We start from the raw sequence: 21,628 nt of genomic DNA, 5'->3' as shown, positions 1-21,628 counted from the left end.
TATTAGATACTGTAGACCCAAGCCCTGTATTGACTTTTACCTGAGGGTTTGTGATAAGCAGTGCTCTTGAAGCAAACATCCATTAACATTCAGCCTGCTTCCACTGGTGGTGAAGGGTAGGTGATGAAGGTATAAGTGAGTGAGTGGAGGATATTGGGGAGAGTAGTCGTGTTCCCCTGGACTTTGCAGTTCTCGGCCTCTCTGAGGTGCACAGGTGAAAGATCAACCTATAAGAACTGGCCCAGACTTCGTTTAGTTTAGTAAAATCCACATTAAGGGGAGCGGAGATGTGAAGCTGAACCAGTGCTTAGAAGGTGAAGCACTTCTAAGAACCAGTGCTTAGAAGGTGTTCCTGAGGCCTGAGGCCAGCCCTACCTGTTTCAAAGGCCAGGGTCCGGCTCACCAAAGGTGGACTGAAGGGGCCTGGCCCTGCCTTGTTGTATGCTCTGAGCTGCACCTCGTAGGCTGTGCTGTGATTGAGGCCCAGGATGGTGTAGCTGGACTCGCTCGCTGGTAGCGTGATCAGCCATGGGGGAGCAGGAGGGGTTGGTAAGGCTGAAGGGCCAGGATCAGAAGAAGGTATGGGGCCTGCAGCCTCTTTGTAAGCTATGGTGTACTCTGTGATGACACCATTGCACTCCTCTGGGGCAGGGGGCCACCAGGAGAACTGGAGGGAGCAGCAAGTGGCATTAACAAAGTCAGATATTTTGGGGTATCCCAAGGGTGGGAACATGGGAACTGTTATTTCCTGCTGCACTACATCTCCGTAGCCTGCTCGGCTCTTTGCAGAGAGGACAAAGATGTAGGAGGAGCCTGGGGAGAGGTTTCTGACAGTGAAGTTTTTCTCCCGATTTGTGAAATCCACTGTGGTGTTTAAGGACGTATTCTTCAGGCCAAACTGTAGGCGGTAGCCCTGGATTTCCACCGGAGCCCCGCGGCTATCAGAGCCTGACTCAGAGCACTCCAGCGGAGGAGCCCACCGCACCACCACAGATGGACCCAATCCTGGACGCACCCAAAGGGAGGGGGGGCCGGGCACTGCAAATGACAGTGTAGGCAGCAGAAAATCAATCTTAATGTATATATAAACATATATCATGTAAAACTTGTACAAGAATTCGAATTGATTTGGCTGTTTATTTACTGCCTGCTCCTGGTGCAGTTTACTGTAAGATCAATTCTTGAGTATGTTACTAAATCCAGTACACTGAACTGTATACTTGGCATATGCTTACCAATCCCCAGGGTCTGCACCAGCTTGGCTTTGCTGTGCGCTCCATCCCCTTTGGTGGTGTAGGCTGCCACTGACACAGAGTACAAAGTCTCTGCTTTCAGACCTCCCAAAATCAGCTCCTGTGGAGAAACAGCACCATCAAATACTGCTACCTATCAGAAGCTAATCAAATCTTAAACTTAATGAGGATTTCATAAATACATCTACATAAGGAACTGGGTGCATTGTGTTATATATATTAATAGTGAGGTCATTTATAATGAGAAGAGGATGGGTAATCTGCACTCACATATTGAGTCGAGTCATCCTCCTCCATCTTATCCCGCAGACGAGACACACCCCGCAGGCAGCCGAGACAGATGAGAGTGAGTCAAAGGACAAAAGGAGAGAGGGAGGATGTTTAATGATAAAATAAATGAACTTCACTTAATCATTTAAATATTAAGCTATGATGTCACCTGGGACTCATCCAATAAGAGGTCTTTTATCCGGGGAAGGTTGCGTGATTCACCACTTTCTGCACGGTTGAAATGCACCTGGTAGCCACGGATCTGGCCATGCCGTAACCGTGGCAACACTGACCGCCAGGTGACTCGGAGTGCTGAGGAGTTGAGCGGCTGGACATCCACCTGACGAGGGGCTGCACCAGTAACTAAGCACACATACAAACACACACAAATGCAGAATTAATTAAGTGGCCAACATTCTAGCCAGTAAATAATTAACTAAACAATCAATACTGATTAGGTCTGATCTACGGCTCTCACTCTTACCGTCTTCATCAGTTCTGCAAAGGGCAGCTGGGCTGTTGGGTCCAGTTCCCTCTGCAGTGGAGGCTGCCATGGTGATGTTGTACCAACTCCATTTCTCCAGCCCCTCTAACAATGTCTGCCCCTGCTGGGCCGGGATAGGAAGCCCCTTCACCTCTTGGCCCTGACCTCCGCCTCCTGCCCCAGAAACTCTCTGGTATCTCAGCTCATAACCTGCCAACTCGCCATTCTGGCCCTCCATTGGAGGCGGCCTCCAACTTACTCTCAGCGAGGTGGAGCTGGCACTCTCACAGGACACACCCTCAGGTGCAGCAGAGGGCTCTGATCGGACATGGGGCAAGTAGGGCAATTGCCAAGAGAATTCGGTTGAAATAGCAAGAAAGGGGGAAATACAAGCAAAAGGATAGGAGATAAGGATAAAAAAGGAAACAATAAGAAACTAAGGTAAACTGAACTGAAGAGATAACACCAGGACAAACATGACTCAGGCAAAAAAAAAGGGGGAGCGACCACATAATGTAAAAGCATAATGTTAGGCTTAGAGCCTAATGAAATAAACCAGAGACAAGAGTATCGACCCTGAGTGGACAACTTAATTATACCCAAGGAGAATGTGCATCTGATACCCAGTGATTATATATTATCCTTTGGCCGTAGCTACTGGCAGAAAAGAATCCAGATTTATGAATGAAAAACACAGTAAGTATTTCTTTATAAAGCAGGGATGCACAGCTCAGTACACAGGAGCACAGACAAATATACACATTTCACAACACCAGCCCCCATGGTGGCATAATCCTTGAGTCCTTGGGATAATAGAGTGGTCTGAGACTTTCCACTGCTGACTAGGGGAAGGTCTTGGGCTTCACAGAGGGAAGAAACAAACAGACTAAAACAGATCTCACACTGCGCAGAAAGGATTTAGGAGGCAGGTAAAAAAAGGCAGCCCGGGGAGAAAGGCACTCAGACGGATATTAAAAGTCAGGTTAGAATGATGAATTGTAGACAAGAACTGAATCAGAAGCAGGCTGGGATATTGGGATATTTACTGTAACAAACACGAGTAAAGAAAACCCAAAAATCACCTTCATCACCACAGATTTCTGAACTGTAGGTATCACCCTATATAATGTTCCTTAAGGAGAACACACACACAATGGCAAGCATGACTGAGGCAGGAGTGTATAGCATGTGTGTATGTGTGGGAGTGTAATAGTCATAGCTGACAGGTTCAAGTATCTATCCACTCAGCCGTACAGCCACTGTTCTGTTGGCCTCCGGGGACAATCTAGATGTGCACCAAAGCTTGGCGATAACAAAGCGCACATAACCTCTCTGGGAAATGAATTCTGCTGCATGAAATAGTCTGCTTATCTGGCACCTTCCCTTTCCTGAAACCCCCTCCCCCTCTGCCACCTTTTCCAGTGTACCACCTTGGTCTCTTGAAAGGTAAAGAGTGAAAGGAGACCAGCTAAAAGTTTTTAGCACATTTTGTACTCAGTTCTAAAAATTGTGGATACACAATGTGAGTCTTTTGTGTGCGATCATAAATACCTGACAAAAACTTACCATGGAAGTTATACAGCACCATGAACCGCAGGACTTGAGGCTCTTTTCTCAACCACGACTACTTTATTAATTCTTTTCCTTGCACCGTTTTCTCCGTTATCTCTGCATTTTCAATTTTGGGAGAAGATACGAAGTGACTTGATATGTCATTTAGCTTATTTTACTCTTATCGACTATAGTGATCGTGCAGGAAAAAAAGAGAGAAAGGAGACAAGGGAGAGAATCCAAGTTTAGCGTGGATAAAATACAGACTGGCCCGGAACTTACCTGTCAACATAGCATGCCTACCACCATCCTTTAATGCTCCTCACCACTGGCTGCTAGCCAATAAGTGGCAGACAGTTTCGCCCTTTCAAAGACATTAGACACTGATAGAGTGGAAAAAGTGAAAGGAGGGTGAAGAAAAGGAAGAGTGAAACATTAATCGGTGCTCCATCTCCATCTGTCATGATGTTTTGGCTGTGTAAGAAAGCGAGAGGCTGAGCGGAGAAAGAAAGGCACAGTCAAACATAGATGGATGGATGGGAGGGGGTGTCGAACAGATGGGTTGATAAACGAGATAGATGGAGAGATGTGAAGATGGTTCCCAGGTTTTACCGGGTCAGGAGCTGAGGACAATGTACTACGAGCTGCGTGTGTAGAGGACAAAATATTTGCATGAGATATGTGCACAAGACTCAAAAGTTATAATCAAAATTCATGGCATCTGTGTGTGTGTGTGTGTGTGTGTGTGTGTGTGCTTGCAGGTACAGTGTGTGAACCCAGTCAAATTAAGACATACTGGCTTGTGACGTCCTCTGCACCAGTTCGTTGGTGAAAGCGCCGATGCCTTTGTTTGAGATGGCGGCCAGGGAGAAGGAGTACTCGGTGTTCGCTTTCAGACCCTCCACAGTGTAAGAATTCCTGGGCCCGAAGGTCAGCTTTTCCTATGAGAGAGAAGAAAGCGGAGCAGAGGACAAGGACAAGAGGTGCGATGAGTGGAATGAAAGAGAAGACATTAAAAGAGAGTTGGAGAGAAAAAGAGATGAGGACTGTCACTGGCAGACACTGTGGAGCCGGACTCTGGGGTTAATCTTTTAAACTTCTTCTTTTATCTGTCGTCTCATCCATCTGTCCTTCTTAGGAAGTCTACTTAGTAGACAGATTTATAAAAAAGAGACTAAGAGGTCTTACCAAACTGCCAAACTTGACAGGTTTGTAGAGCAGCTCGTAGTTGACAATGCCCTCCTTGGTGTACGCGGGTTCCCAGGTCAGCTCGATGCTGGTTTCTGTGACCCTGCCGACTTTAAACTTCCCTGGTTGGCCTGGGACTGAAAGGGACAAAAAAATCAGTAAGGACTGATCTGTCTTATCAATATTAATATCTATATCTATATCTCTCTATATATACACACTTCAGCTGTCTTGTGCATTAAGTTATATAGTTAAAAAGGCCTGAAAAACTATTTATATAATATATGTTAAGCAGCTACAAGTGATGAGATTCTACATGATCACACTATTATCTTAAAACAATTCACATATGTAAAATATTTCCATGTATCAGTGAGAAGAATACACATCATGGAAGGCCATTTCCTAATTTTCCTAATCTCTTTTTACTGTGTTAGGTTTTAATTCTGTGTAATTTCACTCTTTAAATCGTTTATTATATTAGTGGTATCATTATTCTCCTGCCAAAATAAATTATATTTCACTTAAATAATCATTGTAGTGAATTTTATCATTTATTTCTGTTTGGCTTTGTTGTTATTGCTGTAACACACTCAAAGTGCTCTATAAATTAAGTGTTTTATTATGAATATTATTAGTATAAGAATGGGAATTATGTTGGCAGGAAAATGCCACTGTCGATCAAATCTGATTAAACCACACCCACACAGTCCTGATTAAGTTTTGAGTGTCATCATAATTCATTTATTCCTAAGGATGCTTTTTTTCTAACTTCAGCTGCAACTGTTGCTCATTAAGTCAGAAATACTTAATGTCACAGAGAAAATAAAACCAATTCATTTTGACCAAACCTAATTTTTCCAATGATTTGAAGTCACAGCACTAATTCTCAGTGTCATAATGTAAAAAGAAATTGACCAAAAACAATTGCATTTTTGTGCAGTTTTTATATAATCATATTCTTTTCATGTACTGGAAAATGGTAGACTTTTTCAGCACATCTAATGATGTAGCAGTAGCTTAAGCTACGCAAGAATTTAAACCAGTAACACCATCATCTCGCTGTCCCTCCCATCAAGTCACAGTGACAAGAGCAGCACAAAGGTACGAGGGACATTTTTGGCTGTTTATCCCTGTTTCCTTTTCCTAAATATCCACAGTTTCATCCCAGCAGGTGGAATTTATTAATTTTGAAGAAGTCATATTTTCTGACAGGTCAGGCTTATCTGCAAAGCACTTCACAGTGGATTGCCTCACAAATTTTACATAAGTCACTCGAATAAGCTACTCAACAGTTAGTATACATGCACACACACAAATAAAGACTACTTTGATCTCTGTTGCACGCCCACATCTGATAAACAACTACGACTCTCCTGCACATGAATAAATGAAGACCACTACTTAGCTGTTATATATGCACTGGCATGCAAGATAAATGCACTTACTTGCACAAACAGTCTACCAGTGGTTATGTTTATGCACACACACACACACACACACACACACACACACACACACACACACACACACACACAGACACACACACTAACCTCCAGGCATGACTTTGACATGGACTGGGTCTGAGAAGGGTCCATCCCCTACAGAGGTGAAGGCTAGGACCTGGATGGTGTATGTCTCCGAGGTCACCAGGTTCTGAATGGTGGTGATCACGCTATCCTGGACGTTGTGGATGTGCCACTCGTTCATTGGCCGGGACGGGTCCATGGTGTAGTACACACGGTACCCTTTGACCTATAACAGAGGAGCAGAGAGAAAGAACAGGACTGGATTTTAAGATCATCAGTGACTAGGCTGTATTGAGTAGTCTTAAACATAATTCCACTGTCCCGCATCCATAGTAATCCGTAATACCATTACAACACAAAGGTCATCATCTATGAATGAGTTTTTACACTAGTCCAGATGGTCCTGTGGATTTGTTGGTTCAGCGTTCATTAGAGGTCATTGTCACAAGGTGATGCCCTTGCGTCTCTGGGGATGTTGTGCGGTCACCCCTGATAAATAAATTTCAATTTAAGCTCGACCGAACCAGTTCCAATACAAGTCCTCATATTGTAGAAAAGATATAATCACTTTACCTCCTCCTATGGGATTTGTTTATGGGCAGTTCAGAATGTAATCCCACTGCCATGCCATTGCCCTTACCCTCCACCTCTCCTGTTATTACTCTTTAATATCTATAATCCCCATATGCACTCAATTCAGTCTTGCACTTTCATGAACCTACTGTACAGTTAGGTAGGCTAGAAAAGGAAATAGGCCTCAAGAGGGAGTGCTCTTAACTTAGAGCGGACAGTCCAATTACCTTTTCCTTCTTTAGAGGGTGGGAAAAGTAGCAAGGGAGTTAGAGGAGAGAAATCTCTGTTAAGACACAATCCCTGCAAAGGACATGAACCGGCACACTGGAATAAAGCTCCCATTGGTGAATTTTTTCTTTATCGTTTTGCCCTCGTGTGGGCCTTTGTGCAATGTTAAAATGTTGTCTGTTGGTGAGGTGAGGGTAAATGTGCGGAATGCACCCTCTCTGACTTGTACTTACTATACTGTTTATCTATATGTATGAGTTTTAAACTATTCAACACAATGTAATTTCATTTTAAACTGTTCAACCCAATGTAATTTCATTTTAAAAGACTAGAATGCTACTTTTTACTTTACTTTTTGTCACTTTATATGTCCCCAAAGGGCAAGTGAAACAGAAAAACAAATATAAATGCAAAATGTAGGTGAGTAAAAGCAATTAGTAAAAAGTTATATTATGAGTAAAAATACCGTATTTTGGGAACTGAATGGGTACATGAGCTGGGTGTTTTCTTCAAGACTTAAGTTGAGAAAAAGCAGAGGGTATGACAGAGTATTTATATGTTTTAGTTTTGGCTAATGGGACAAAAACAGAAACTGACCTGTCCGTTGGGCTCCTCCGGCTCCTCCCAGCGGACCATCACCGTGTTCTGTGAAATAATGTGGGCCTGGACGTTTCGGGGAGGGCTGGCCGGGGCCTGCTCCCCTGTGCGGGCCTCCACACGCGTAGAGGGGGGCCCCTGGCCGATGCTATTGAAGGCTGACACTCTGATTTCATACTCGGTGTTGGGGTACAGTCCCCCGATGCTGTAGCGTGTGGTGGTGATGCTGTCGACTGTCTCGTACTTGCTGTCTGGTCCTTTGGCTCGGTACTGGATGATGTAGTAGGAGACAGGGTCTGGGTTGCCGGAGTCCCAGGTGATGGTCACACTGGTAGCAGTGGTCTCTGTGACTATGGGTGTGCCGGGAGGCTTTGGCAGAGCTGGGCATTAGAGAGATAGGAGGTGAAGAGAATTATATTATTTATTGGTTTCTGCGCATTTGTTTATCTTTACATATATCTATACGCAATTTGCTTCTGTTTACAGTCTAGTAAGATGCTAAGCTGAATTTGTTGTACTAGTACTTACTATGTGCAATGACAATTAAGTTGAATCTAATCTGAACAAACTCATGTATTACATTACAATATATTCATTTAATAGATGTTTTTGTCCAAAGGGATATATTAAATGGCCTCCCACACTGCAATTTATCACTTATTAAACTTACATTATATTTTATATGTAAAAAAAATTTACAATGTTTCTCAAATGGAGCTAATCATACCCATAGGGGTACTTTGGAGTACTGCAGGGGGTACTTGACATTTAAAAAAAATGTTAATTAAAAAAATATCAGTCATACATTATTTCTAAAATAATTATACAATAATTATAATAGAATAGAATTATTCAAATAAGTTCAATAAAAATGTAAATGTAAGTTCGATAAACCTCATTTTATATTCAATATTCCTGTTTTAATGCAGTTGTTAACTGTTGTTAGCCCCAGTGAAGCACAAATTAATGTTTCTCACTCAACTGTAGTACAACGTCAAAAAGACTTTTTATTAAAAAAAATAAATGTTTAGGTTCTAAACATTTGAAATGAAGCATTTAAGGGTTTTTTCTTAATAAATCAGACACTGATGGTGCATCACTGTAATGTACCACTTCATATAGGCTTTTTTCTACCAAAAACGTTTTACACTGGTCAGGGTACTTGGCTGACAAAATATTTCAAAGGGGGTTCATTATTAAAAAAGTTTGATGAACACTGCTCTAATAAACGAGAACGGAAGCACTTTTCCCACACCATTCTCTCTCTCCAAAAACCAAAATGATTAATCACGTTATTAGAGTATCTCTTACTCTTTACTAAGACCTGAGCGGTGGCCTCGATGATACCCAGGCTGCTCATGGCTACACAGGTGTAGTTGGCAGACTCCCGGACAACGTTGAGCTCCAGTACATTCCGTCCAATCGGCATTTCATCCTCAGGGGTCAGGTCCTCGCTGCCCAGCATCCACTTGACGTAGGGCATGGGTGAACCCACGGCCACGCAGGTGATGTTGACGCTCCCTCCCGGCATGATCTCATGGTTGGAGGGGAGGATGGAGAAACGAGGGGGCACGCGGCGCACTGGGAAAGGAGGAGAGTCGGGGTAGAAAGGAAAGGGGGTTTAGGGGTAAGGAGGGGGTGGCGAAAAGTGGGGAAGGGAGTGAGGAGAAGAAAGGCGGAGAAAAAGAAGGAGGGGGAAGGGGAGTAAGGGAGAGAGAATCAGAGAGAAAGAGAGAGGAAGAGCGAGGCAGAAAGCAAGATCAAGATGGAGAGAGAAAGTGAGGGCAAGAAAGATAAAAAAAGAAAGAAAAAGAGAGAGAAAGAGAGGAGAAGTAACAGGAAGGGGGAGAATGAACTTCAGGGTTTTACAGAAAATTACAAAGGGATATTTCAAGTTTAGTCCCAATTACTAAATGGTACTGATGATTCCAACAGAAAGACACAAATCTTGTGTTGAGCTCAAACAATCTGTGAGCTGCCTACTCAAAATAATATAGTGACAAACTCTTGAGTATCTTTTCAACCAGGACATGACACCTATAGTCAGTTTCTCTTCTTAAGAAAGCAGTTTTCTTATTGGTTATCAATAATTTAAGATAAAATTAAGTGATGCAGGTTTTTGATTATAGTTGTATTATTATATTTCCCCCTCTAAGCATTGACTAAACATGTTAAAACTTTACCACATACGTCAGTGAAAAACTTTACTTCATTGAGATTTCTGTGCCTGAAGGTGCTTCTGCATTAGATGGGCTCTTTTTAGAGAGAGTGTATGCATCATGGGGGCCGATCAATAGGCCCTGCCTGCTATTTGTGTCCCCATGAGAAGAACAAGTAAAAGTGGCAAGTTATATCCAATACTGCATCTGTCAGAGCTTGGTTGACTATATATTAAGGAGAGATGCATCGAGAGACTGAACTCATAGGTCACTTGCATGCCTGGGCGACTCAAGAGGGATAAAATGGTGGAGGAACACAAAGAAGAGAACGAAGAACTGAAGACTGAGAGAAAGACAGAAAGAAGCGAGACAAGACAGATAGAGGGATAGAAGAAGTGTTAGAGAGAGAAAGACAGAGAGAAAGAAAGAGAGAGAGAGAGAGAGAGAGAGAGAGAGAGGCAGCTCTGCTTCTCTTCCAGACAATGACAGGCAATGTAGCAAAGGACAGCCACATTGTACAACAAGATACTGTACAATACATAGGATTCATAACTGATACAGTGTGTAGTCAAATGAATTGGAAATGTGGACAGGAGTGGATCGAGGGTTCTAATAAGGTGTTGTGGCGATTACAAAGTGATCATTGGACACATTAAGTAAAGAACACCAAGACAGCATGAAAGAGGCAGAACAGGAAAGAACGAGTGCGAGCAAAAAGAGAGATATGTGAGGTAGTATGTGCATGTTTATAAGTTAATAAACTTATGTACATGTGTCTGTCGCTCCTACACATCAGGGTGCAGACAGAATGCAGAAGAAGAAGAAGAGAAAAAAGGGGGAGGGAAAGGAGGGGAAAAGACAGGGAAGTGGAGATAAAGAGAGGATTAGAAGAGGGTTTAGGGGAAGGAGGGAAAAAGGGGGAAGAAAAGAGGAGCGAGGAAGAAGAAAACACATGGATCTATTTAAAAACACGGCTATATACCAGAGTCAGGCCCATTCAGAAAGTAGGTGCTTTAAAAGTATGAAAAAGAAAGACTAGTAGAGATCGGATGTTGAAAGAACAGAGAAGAAGAGTATACCCCAGGGTCACAAGACAGGAAACAGAAAGAGACAGAGAGAATAACGGACAAACATCTCTGCATGGAAGGAGAGAATGAAAGGGAAGGCAGACAGAGAGCAGAAACATTGTCGAAAAACTCAACTAAACTCAACACTAGGAAGTTTATATGTATAATAAAACAAATAAACGTGAGAAGCAACACGTGTTCTATTCAAAAATAAAAATAGATTAAAATAAAAGTTATTGCAAAACCCTACAGGAGCAAAACAATGAGGGGTTTCTTTAGATGACTTTGAAATGCTGCAGTAATTCTAATATCTAATATATGAAATAAAAAAATATAAAAATAATAAATAAGGCAGTATGGGTAAGTTTGCTGCACAACCTCCACTCCTTAATGTGTAACATCATTACTTGGAATCTTCATGGGCCACATCCCCCCTACTCAAAGAATCTAGAGACAATTGGATAGAAGTTAACATTTTTGCATGATTTCAACAAATAAAAAAATAAAAAAAGGTTGCTGTGACGTCACTATCATTTCATGAATAACAGCATTTGGAATAATTGTAGAAAAAAAAAGAAAAGAAAAAAAAAAGCCGGAAGATACCCAGAATTGGATACAGAAGTTGAAGACACGAAAGAGACAAAGAGACAAAAACAGGTAGATCTGTTAGAAAACAGACATGATTAGGCAGGCATCTCCTCATCTGAGCATGCTGGAGACAGACAGAGAGACAGACAGACAGACAGACAGACAGGCAGACGGACAGACAGACAGACTGCATCCATGACAGCTCCATGCACGAGACAAACACAGCAGGTGCAATGCAGCAAGACACAACACTATCAGTTTCATTCAGTCAGTTATCTTATACCTATCAATATGGCAAAAAAAGTAAAAAAAACAATTAATTCAGCGTATGGATTAGTTTGGTAATATGAGCAACAACAGGATGAAGTAGAAGACTGAACATGATCGTTTTAGTGTTCTGAAACATGAACTCAGCAATATGCGTATTTCTAAAAAATGTCAGAGGGGACCCAAAAGACTGAAGATACCACTGCAGAGACACAGCCGAGTACTTTACAATAAAGTGAGCTCATAACAAGGGATAATCCTTCACATGCTCACAGAGCCTCTAGCTTAAAGTTAATCGAGCCGGGTCGCATGATTCCCCTCCATTTTCTATACAGTTTTGTGAGAGCCAAGAGCTTCAATCTTTATTAGTGGGAGCTATCATTAGTCCCGTCCTCTGCAGGGAGTCTGGAGGCTACGGGCTGGGGGGACCTTGGCACAGCCATAAGGATTACCTCTGTATCTCAGCACTGCTATATGTATGCCGTTTAATTAGTCTCAAAACCAAACCCGTTCAGCACCGTCACAGAGCTGACATTTACGCAGCACCACCCAGCCTGTCTCAAGGACACGTCTTTCATTAACCACTGTAGTAAGAGGGAATCATTAATATCCCCCTCCATATCTAAAAATGTGAATGGATATGATTAATTTCAAATGTCAGTCAGTAGAGGTGTACCTGAGTGTTTGGTCAAGATAGCAACAGCCAGGGAGATACAGCAGCAGCCATATTACAGTAAAGCTGGCATATTGCTATACTGGTGGTTTAATGGTAGTATTCACAATATTACTAAAAATACTCAATTACATGTAAAGGTCCTGCACAGATAATATCACTTAAGTCAAAGTATGTAATTATTATTGCTAAAATGTTGCCAAAAGTGGCAGTTATGCAATGCTAAAAGCTAAAATATAGCTCAGTGTGAGTGAACTGACTGAGTATGTATATGTAGCTAATGTGTGCTAAAGCTAACTAACATTTGCCACCATAAGCTGGTAATACCAGAACAAGTAAGGCTGCAGCAGTAAAACTCTTCAAAAAGAGTACTGAATAGAGCATGTTTGGATTTTATTGCTTATTAATTAAACTTTAATTTGTAAGATTTACATAATATTGCTCTAAAGTATCAAAAGTTGAATGCAGAAAAAGGCCTCTGAGAGTATTAAAGTTTACTTCATTATATTAGTGTATAGGTATTACTGATGCATTTATGTACATATTATTATACTGTTGTAATTGGTCGAGGTGGAGCTATTTCAAATACTGGTGGGTCATCTATTTTATAACAATGCATCATCTTATACATTGCATGATTGTAAAGTAACAAATAGCTGTTAAATAAATGTAGTAAAAATACTATAATGTATATAATATTTCCCAGTATAAGTATTATGCGTAAGTAAAGTACGACTACCTCAAATTTGTCCTTAAGTACAGTAATTGAGTAAATGTACTTAGTTAATTTCCACACATTGGTAATGTGATTGTTCTCTCGCCATCTGGAGTTCATGTCATGAATCTGACAAAATAACTGATGCTTCTCCTACAAACCTTCACAACACATAACTTTAAAACAGAAGGGCATGTACAAGCGGGGCCGCGGGTGCAAGATTTCCAATCAACAAGCACAGAACTGGAGAAGATGACATGGGAGCAGGGAGAGGAGACACAGCATTACACATGATGATACAAAAGGAAAAAGAGACAGTAGCGAGACATGACAAGACAGCAAGTTCAATAATATCACAATCCGAGCATATCAATAGGCGTGAACACACACTGTGCCATGCTCTTGTGTCAGTCCGTCAGTCAACAGACATGCAAGCGGTGCTCCTTTCTCTTTCTCTCTCACTCCTTCCATGCAAACATCGCCTCTTTTTAATCTTCCAATTCCTGGGTCTCCATGACAACAAGATCATACCATGCAGAAAACATTGATCGGGGAGTGAAGGCAATACCAAGGGTTCTGCACACAAGGCCTCACAATGCAGTCAATGCACTCTGCTGCGTAGGCAGACCACTTCATCATCGTAGCAGCTTTAGAGAAATCAACTCTCTTCATTTTGGAGACAAAATCATTTCACTTCAAAATCTACTTTGGTGTCCTTTGAATGTTTTTTTTTTCTTTTTTGTTTCTCTCTGTTTCAATAAGTGAAGCTTTCTGAAACAAAGGAGTAACAAAAGAAAAGAAAGAGCACACCAACCTTCTCGAAGCTCTGAGGGATGGAAGGGGGTTGATGCAGAACACAATGACGTGAGGGGGGAGAGAGAGAACGGGGAAACACAGAGAGAATAAAAACGGCCAGCGCAAAGCCACTCGCTCCACTGCACCACACACACACATACACACACCACTCACACACACCCACACACACACACACACACCGCACACACACACTTCTCCGATATCCCACTTAACATTGAAACTAGAACTTGTAAATCTGAACATTGGTCGTGGTCTTTCAGGCATAAGCCAGAGATGCACCCACAGTCCGGAGGCTACAATCAGTTAAACAGGGATCATGTGGGTGCTAAATGATGCCACATATTTAACATATTTAGAAATAAATTATACCCTGACTGCTTATCTTCCAATTTTATTCAAATTTTAAATATCAAATCTGTGCATTTTTTGTGCCACATTTTCCTCTTAATCTGCCTCTTGTACAGAAACCATTTTAGTAGACAGATCAGTGATGTTTCCATGCAGTTAAACCAAGGTGTGCTCCCAACTTTATGTTTAATTCAATTCTGCTGTAGGGGCTCACACCAAGGTTTAAAGTGGACTTGTTAAGGGTGGTTAGTGAGAAATACCAAACAACAGGGTCAAACATATATTGTAGACAATGGATGGGTTAGTAATAGTTGTTTAAGAGCACAGTTATGGAAAATAATACTTTTTCTTACACCAAGAGCACCTTAATTGTGGTGATTTCTGTGTGTTTGTCTTTTTCTTTGTCTTTGTGTTTGCGTGTGCACGTGCGTTCTGCGTTCAGGTCCTACCTCGCACGTATAGGTTGGCAGGGGAGGAGTAACGCACGCCTTGAGAGTTGGTGGCCACACACTCGTACTTCCCTTGGTCTGTTTCCTCACTGTTCTCGATCTGCAATGCTCCTGCAAGACAGAAAGTGACAGAGAGAGAGAGAGAGAAAGGAATGAGCGATTCAGTTTAGTCGAGTTTGCAGAAAATGTTTCTGCTGCTGTCTGCTTTGCTTCGCATCCTCTCCTTTTTATCCTGAGATGTTTGTCTGGTTGGTCTGTTTCTGTTAAATTTTGACCCTGCGGCATCCTCTCTTCTATTGCTTCATCTAATAAAGTCAGCTTCGATGTCATATCTGTGAGGCACCATCTGAATGGGCTGTGCTCTCATATAGCAGCCGTTGTATTTTTTAAGAACCTTGTATTTCCCCCTCTACTCTTCCCATAAAGTAGACAGAGACAGACACACATTCAAACATTTTGAAATCTCTTCCAGAAAGTTTGGATGTCAAAAAAAAAAAGTCTCAAAATGACTTTTTATAAACTTAGATGACACCTAAAGGAGCTTTTGTTGTATACCTCTTTACAAGCTAGTGATTCCTCTCCTACAGCAGGCTCACTGCTGCCATGAAGAAAGCCTGTTTCTATCTTGGCAGTTAACTGGCAGCAGCTACACAGCTTTACCCCACGGCAACACCCTGACGATTCTCTTTAACTCCTCAACTTGTGTCTTTTACTTCCACAATTTTTATCCTCCTACCCTGATCCCACCGTGGTAAACAGTGTCTCCCTAAATGTGCTATAATTACACACAGCACTCGTCAGGTATTCTTTTGTTTCCAAGGATGCTATTCTTACTGCTTTTTAAGATGCTCTTTTTCTTTTTTTTTGCTAACGGCCTTTTGAATTACCAGCAGTGATTTTTTTTTTTGCTCTTTCAGCCTGCTCTTTCACATTCATCTCATCTGAAACTGACTTTGACATGAAGCCTGAGGAGGAAGCACAAAACCATGGATTACACTCTGCTGCAAGAGGGGAGGAAAAAGACACAACTCAAAACCCACACGACACACACACACACACACACACACACACACACACACACACACACACACACACACACACCTTACAGATGTGTAGACATACAGGCACACATACACACACACAATGTGTTTTTCGTATAAGATTGTCTGGGAGACCGATAAAAGGGTTCCGGCTTCTAAGACATATATGGAGATATATAGAGAAACGAAACTCACACACACACACACACACACACACACACACACTCGGTGGTGGAGCATTATTATTAATTATGCATTAACATGGTAGTAACATTCGTAGCTGTTGCCAAATTTAAAGGGTCATTACACCCAAATTCCATAAATTATCACAGTGTATCACTAATGTAAGCAAACCCAATTCCATTAATACATATTGTATTAAGGTGGCAGCAGGATAAACCCATAAAACTATCTGCATGGCTAGATAACCCCAGAGTTGAGAAGAGAGACAATTTGGTTGTTGTTTTGTAATTTGGGTAAACAAAACTAATAATCTTATCTCTGAAGCATTTGCTCCAAAAAAAAAAAAGAAAAAGAAAAACAGAAGCCCTCCAAAGTAGAAGTAGAGTTGTTTTTTTTTCTTAAAGCAGGAACAACATTTGTATTTTTTTTGCTGATTCTGGCGGCCCCTGTGGACAAAAGCATGTTTCCACCATCTCATTTAATTTCATTTAATTTCAAGGCAATTCTGACCAAATACGACCTTGTGGCAGGCAATAAGAATAACTATATAGAAACGACCAATATTCTTGCTGATGGTGTGCTGTAGGTCATATAAAGGCATCGGTATTAAACTGAGACTGTTTCATAACCAGTTAAAAACTCCTTGTAGTACGTTCAATCAAACTACCGTTTCCAAGGTCAACAATTAACTTTAACACAATACTTCATGTGTTGTTAGGTAGTTAAAGCAACCCTGCATTCAAGGAAAGCAGAAGTCCCTCAAAATCAAACCTTATACGTGAGTTAATGTACTTCATGGTTACTTTCCACCTCTGCAGACACATAGACGGGGTGTGTTATCCTAATGGTGAAAAAAGCTTTTACTGATTAAATCTTAAAAACCTGACCAGTTAAGCACTAAAAGGTTCCACAGAGACAGACAGTGTGTGTGTGTGTGTGTGTGTGAGAGAGAGTGAGAGACAGAGAGAGAGAGAGAGAGAGAGAGAGAGAGAGGGAGGGAGGGAGGGAGGGAGGGAGAGAGAGAGAGAGAGAGAGAGAGAGAGAGACACACAGAGAGAGAGGTTTACACAATACCTGATCAGTATTATGCAGAAGTTTAAACAACATGTTTTGGGAGGCTCAGAGGAGGGAAAGTTTGACTTGTTACACTCGGCTGGGGCACAAGTGTGCTTTTTTGTGTGTTTGAGCGAGTTTAGTGAGCTGAGGCCTTGCTAGCTGGAGCTGTCATCCATTTGCTCTTGTCTTCTGCATTACATGAAAGAAAAACAGCTTGTGCCCTCCTCTGTCTCTCTATTTTTCCATCTCTCATTTCCCCGCGGTACAGGGCAGAGTTGGGAGATAAACAGGAATAAATTATCTGCTCTACAAGCTGAGCCTCCTCTCCAGAAAGAGGTAGAGGCAGAAGCGAGAGAAAGACGGAGTGGAGGAGAGATGGAGCTGGACAGGCAGAGCTCTGCAAACAAGAACTCATCTGACAGCTGGAAGCAACTCATATGGCTAACCATCAGCACAGATTTTAAATCGGCAATTGAAATCTTCTTCTATGCAAAAATGTCATTACCATACATGGCGCTCAGTATATATACGCATATAAAAATCCCCACACATACATAAACACATAACTTGGTAGGATAGCTGCAAGCTTAATGAGAGTCAGGGTGGAAAAGCAGATAGACAAAAAGCTGTAAAAAAGGGAAAGTGAAAGATAACAGATAAGAAGAGGGAGAGAGAGAGCAGTTTGTTAGTGAGTCTGGAAGCTGCTGACAGACCCAGAATGAGATGTGACTTCAGTAAATTGAGCTGCTGTGAAATCGCGGACGGTGTATTATGTCTGCTGGGCAGAGACTCAGCCGATCAGATGACAACAGATACTGCTAACCCGATAGCTCTGCCAGCACATCTAGGTCAAACAGATCACCTGGACTCCAAGTCTCCCACGAGATGAGACATTAACTTTTAACTGGGACCGGATGAACAATCAAAACAGACGGTTGCTATTTTTTACCACAATGCATTTACTTAACACAGTTTAAAAGTAAACTGCTGGGATCAAACCAGTACATTTGGTTATCATTCAATAATGGCTTTTTCCTGTGATGTAAACACCAAAATTATATTGTATTGTAAGTATTTTATACAGGGTATTTGATTTACACTATTAATAGACTGACAGGAAATTAAAATATCTTCAATTTTAAGTAATTTTTTTGAAGCAAATTACCAAATATTCACTGGTTCTGACACTTGCTGGTGTGTCAGTAAATTCAATATATTTAAGTTTTGGACAGATGACCAGACAAAATCAAACAGCACAGCCTTCAAGAATTATTACTTTTGAATTTTCTGACAGAAGAATGAATAATCACTTTGTTGTAAATAAATAAATAAAATAAATCAGCAGATGAAATGAAAATAATTATTAGTTGCCGATTACCAGTTAATTGCCCAATATTCATTCTTTGCTTGTCATTCCCCACTCCCTCTTTCCTGTCCATCTTCAGCTGTCCTATCTAATAATAATAATAATAATAATAATAATAAATGCCAAAAAATTAATTCAAAAAAATCCTGGGTCTTAACCGAAAACATCACGTCATCATTTGTTTTTTGGCCATTGTCCTTATTTTCCACTAAATTTCAATGAAGTCTGTTTTTGAGATACTCTGCTGACTAACAGACTGACAAACAAACAGGAATAAAAATAACCTCCGTGGCGGAGGTATTTAATGATGCACGGACCATATTTTGAGTCAGCCCTGATGAAAAAATCTGCCTTTAATAAGTCATAACTAATTTTGAGGGATGTTTGTAATGTGAAGAAAATGTTCTTCAGTATTTGAGTGGTTAGACAACATATCACTGGTGTATTATACAGCTGCTTTAAAGAAACTAAACTGTGTCTTTCTGATTCCCCCATTTTGCTTTATATAAAAGTGACCCAAACCATGACCGTTACTGTAAGAACAACCTTTGATCAGATCACAGTTCTTAGTCAAGACAGGTCCATCCATTACCCAGCAGTCAACCTCAGGGTCCATATTGCATGCCATCTGTTAGTGTAGGTCTATGAAGGCTATTAAGTGCTTAGGTAAACTCAGTCTCAAATGTCAGCGATAGACAGATAGCTTGTCATGGTTCTCCTCATGCACTAAACTGCTGCAGCAGATGGCATGGAAAAATATATGGACGCCTTGGTTGAGGTATAAAGATGTCAGGAGAAGTTCAACTCTATACTGCGCCATATGTTTCCACCCTCAGGAAACGGATGGCGTGTGCATGCAGGTTTTAGGTGTGTACACATGGTGATCACGACCACCTTTTGGACAGTTACCTGCAGTTGGGAGGGCGCCACAGATGATGGATACTTGTGGGCTGTGAAATGGCTGAGAGTCATCTTTTGTGGGATTTGAGCGCAGTCATTCTCAATATCATTTTTCATTCTGACCCATATGAGCCATAAAAATATTTCCAAGACCCAACAGAGAAGGAAAAGATGGAGGGAAAACAATGTTTGTGGACCAAAACAGATCCCTGGCTGCAGTCCAATGAGAGCTGGCAGACATCCACTGATTCAGAGGCATTGCCTGGAAGGTGCCCCCATTAAACAGATCTTAAAGGAGTGTTTCATCCATAACACATCTCAGTGCTATTTTGTGCCTAGCTCAGGTGTAATTGATTTCCTCCAAGTCATTTCACTGCAGTGTTTGGTTCATTATACAGTGCATTTTGTTGTTCAGCTTTGTGATGCTTTTGGTGATTTGAAATCCTATTAAACCTTGCGGTGAATCTCGCTGAGCCATTTGTCTTGCTATTGTTTCATCGATGTGATATGTGGCCTAACGTTGTGTACCGGTGAATCAGTGTCATGTATCTGTGTGACACCCTACAGAGGACAAAATGAGCCTCAGAGCAGACCAAGTGAAACTTATTATGATAGATACTTACATTATTTACTTACAATTTAATTGCTGTAGCATTCCGAAAATAACTATTTGCTATACTGTATGCCAATGAAAATATAAAGTACTTACTAAGAAAGAAAATAGTGAAAGGAAAAACTACTGTTTCAAAATGCATGGAGAGGTTTGAAGGAGGTTCTTTGTTATTTTGTAGCTCCAAGGCCACCAACGCTTTCTCATAAATTATAAGCAGAGATTAGAAAATCATGTACATAGTATTTATCATAATTAGAGATGTTGTAATTAGGGATCTATAAAACACTGCTTCCTTTGGCATGGTTATGATGTTTCCGAAGGACTTTAAAAGTCTCTTTGTTTTTTGTCTTGTTTTTTCTTAAGTGTATCTATTGTCTCCCCTGCCTCTGTGCAGCAGCAAGGCTGATCCTACACCAAATTCCACCTACACCTACTAGAGTATTTTACACAGAGGCAATTACACTTTAGGTACTCTGTATATCACAGTGGTAAGTGTCCATTTTTACGCATCAGTAGGTTACTTGAAATTATATTGGGAATGGGTGTGGGAGCAGAAACCAGGTCCAACGTGCTTTGGATTTCTCCACATGTTGAAGAGGAGTGTATGAGGATGTAGAAAGCACAATACTTCATATATAAAGAGTTTGAAGGGTTGTGTCTTTTTTAAAACCAAAAGCACAAGACCAGATTACAGTGTGTTTGTGTGTGTGCTAGTATAAGCTTCTAACATTAGCTTGCTCTGCAAAGCAGCTTACTACCTTGAGTAACACTAACATAGTATTGTTTATGACATCATTAGCTAATGTTACATTATTTCGTCAGGATTCCAGGTTCCAGGACTGGAACAGGCACTGGATGGTATTACCCCACTGTGTGAGAGACTGTATCAGAGTTTGGGCTAACATTAGCGACTCAGTCCTGATTTTTATTGGATTTGATTACACTCCAGGAACCCCAGCCAAACTCGTTACCCTTAATAGCATCGTGTTTGCCAAGTCCACGTCCTAAAAGCCTTTTCTCTTGTAAAAGTGAAATTACAAACAATAAAGCAACATCTAACCTCTGCTGCTGATACTGTAGCATCATCTAAATCAAAAACATCCAAACAGTCATTTTAGAGAAGAGTTAGAATAAAGCAGTTCGATCTTTCATTTTAATCAGACAAATAGCTCTTCCTTACAATACAAAACAATGCAGCCTAATTCCCATGTCTGCTACATTCAACTTTTTGCCTTTGACGTGTGTGGTATGTAGCCATCAGGTGCATATGTGAGATCCTTTCATCGGTTTCCAGTTTTGAGGCAGCCAGTGAGCGGGTTTTCAACTAACTCACAGAGTTACTAATAATTACCCAGCTTCCTAGTTTTAACAGATAAAATCTGCTTGGTTCAGCTGGCAAAATCAGCGGCCACTGGCTAGAAATGAGAAGCTGCTTTTACGAACAAACTTTTCATGTGGTAAATCGGACACCGCTGTGAACTGAGTGTCGTGCGAGAAGAGAAAGCTTGACATATGTAGCAACGGACCTTACTTACAATTTGAAAAAGTGAGACTCTTAAATTAGTTTAAACAGCGTCATTGCAAACTCTGCAGATGGAGACGCAGACACAAGGTTGACAAAGGGCACAGATGATCAGTGAAGGATATTGGCTGACAGCAGGGAGATATTGGCGCTGGCAGGACGAAGGAGCACAGAGAATATGGATGAAGCAACA

The 21,628-nt window shown here is 41.2% G+C and overlaps 1 protein-coding gene across 1 annotated transcript in view; it reads right to left on the bottom strand.

The window, feature by feature from the left end:
• Positions 1 to 21,628, bottom strand: part of LOC127367720 (receptor-type tyrosine-protein phosphatase S) — a 70,020-nt gene that overhangs the window by 15,369 nt on the left and 33,023 nt on the right. Inside the window, exons 6-16 of the mRNA XM_051407790.1 lie at positions 14,756 to 14,866; positions 8,985 to 9,254; positions 7,674 to 8,053; positions 6,300 to 6,501; positions 4,747 to 4,883; positions 4,355 to 4,499; positions 2,008 to 2,325; positions 1,693 to 1,886; positions 1,524 to 1,550; positions 1,236 to 1,353; positions 376 to 1,038 (exon numbers count right to left, since the gene is read on the bottom strand). Of these exons, the coding sequence (XP_051263750.1) occupies positions 376 to 1,038; positions 1,236 to 1,353; positions 1,524 to 1,550; positions 1,693 to 1,886; positions 2,008 to 2,325; positions 4,355 to 4,499; positions 4,747 to 4,883; positions 6,300 to 6,501; positions 7,674 to 8,053; positions 8,985 to 9,254; positions 14,756 to 14,866 (2,565 nt within the window). The remainder of the gene's footprint in view (positions 1 to 375; positions 1,039 to 1,235; positions 1,354 to 1,523; positions 1,551 to 1,692; positions 1,887 to 2,007; positions 2,326 to 4,354; positions 4,500 to 4,746; positions 4,884 to 6,299; positions 6,502 to 7,673; positions 8,054 to 8,984; positions 9,255 to 14,755; positions 14,867 to 21,628) is intronic.

This window comes from Dicentrarchus labrax, unplaced genomic scaffold (assembly GCF_905237075.1).
Source record: "Dicentrarchus labrax unplaced genomic scaffold, dlabrax2021, whole genome shotgun sequence".
Lineage (NCBI taxonomy): Eukaryota > Metazoa > Chordata > Actinopteri > Moronidae > Dicentrarchus > Dicentrarchus labrax.
Note: the sequence above shows the minus strand (reverse complement) of the source record. Positions and strands in the feature narration are given on the sequence as shown.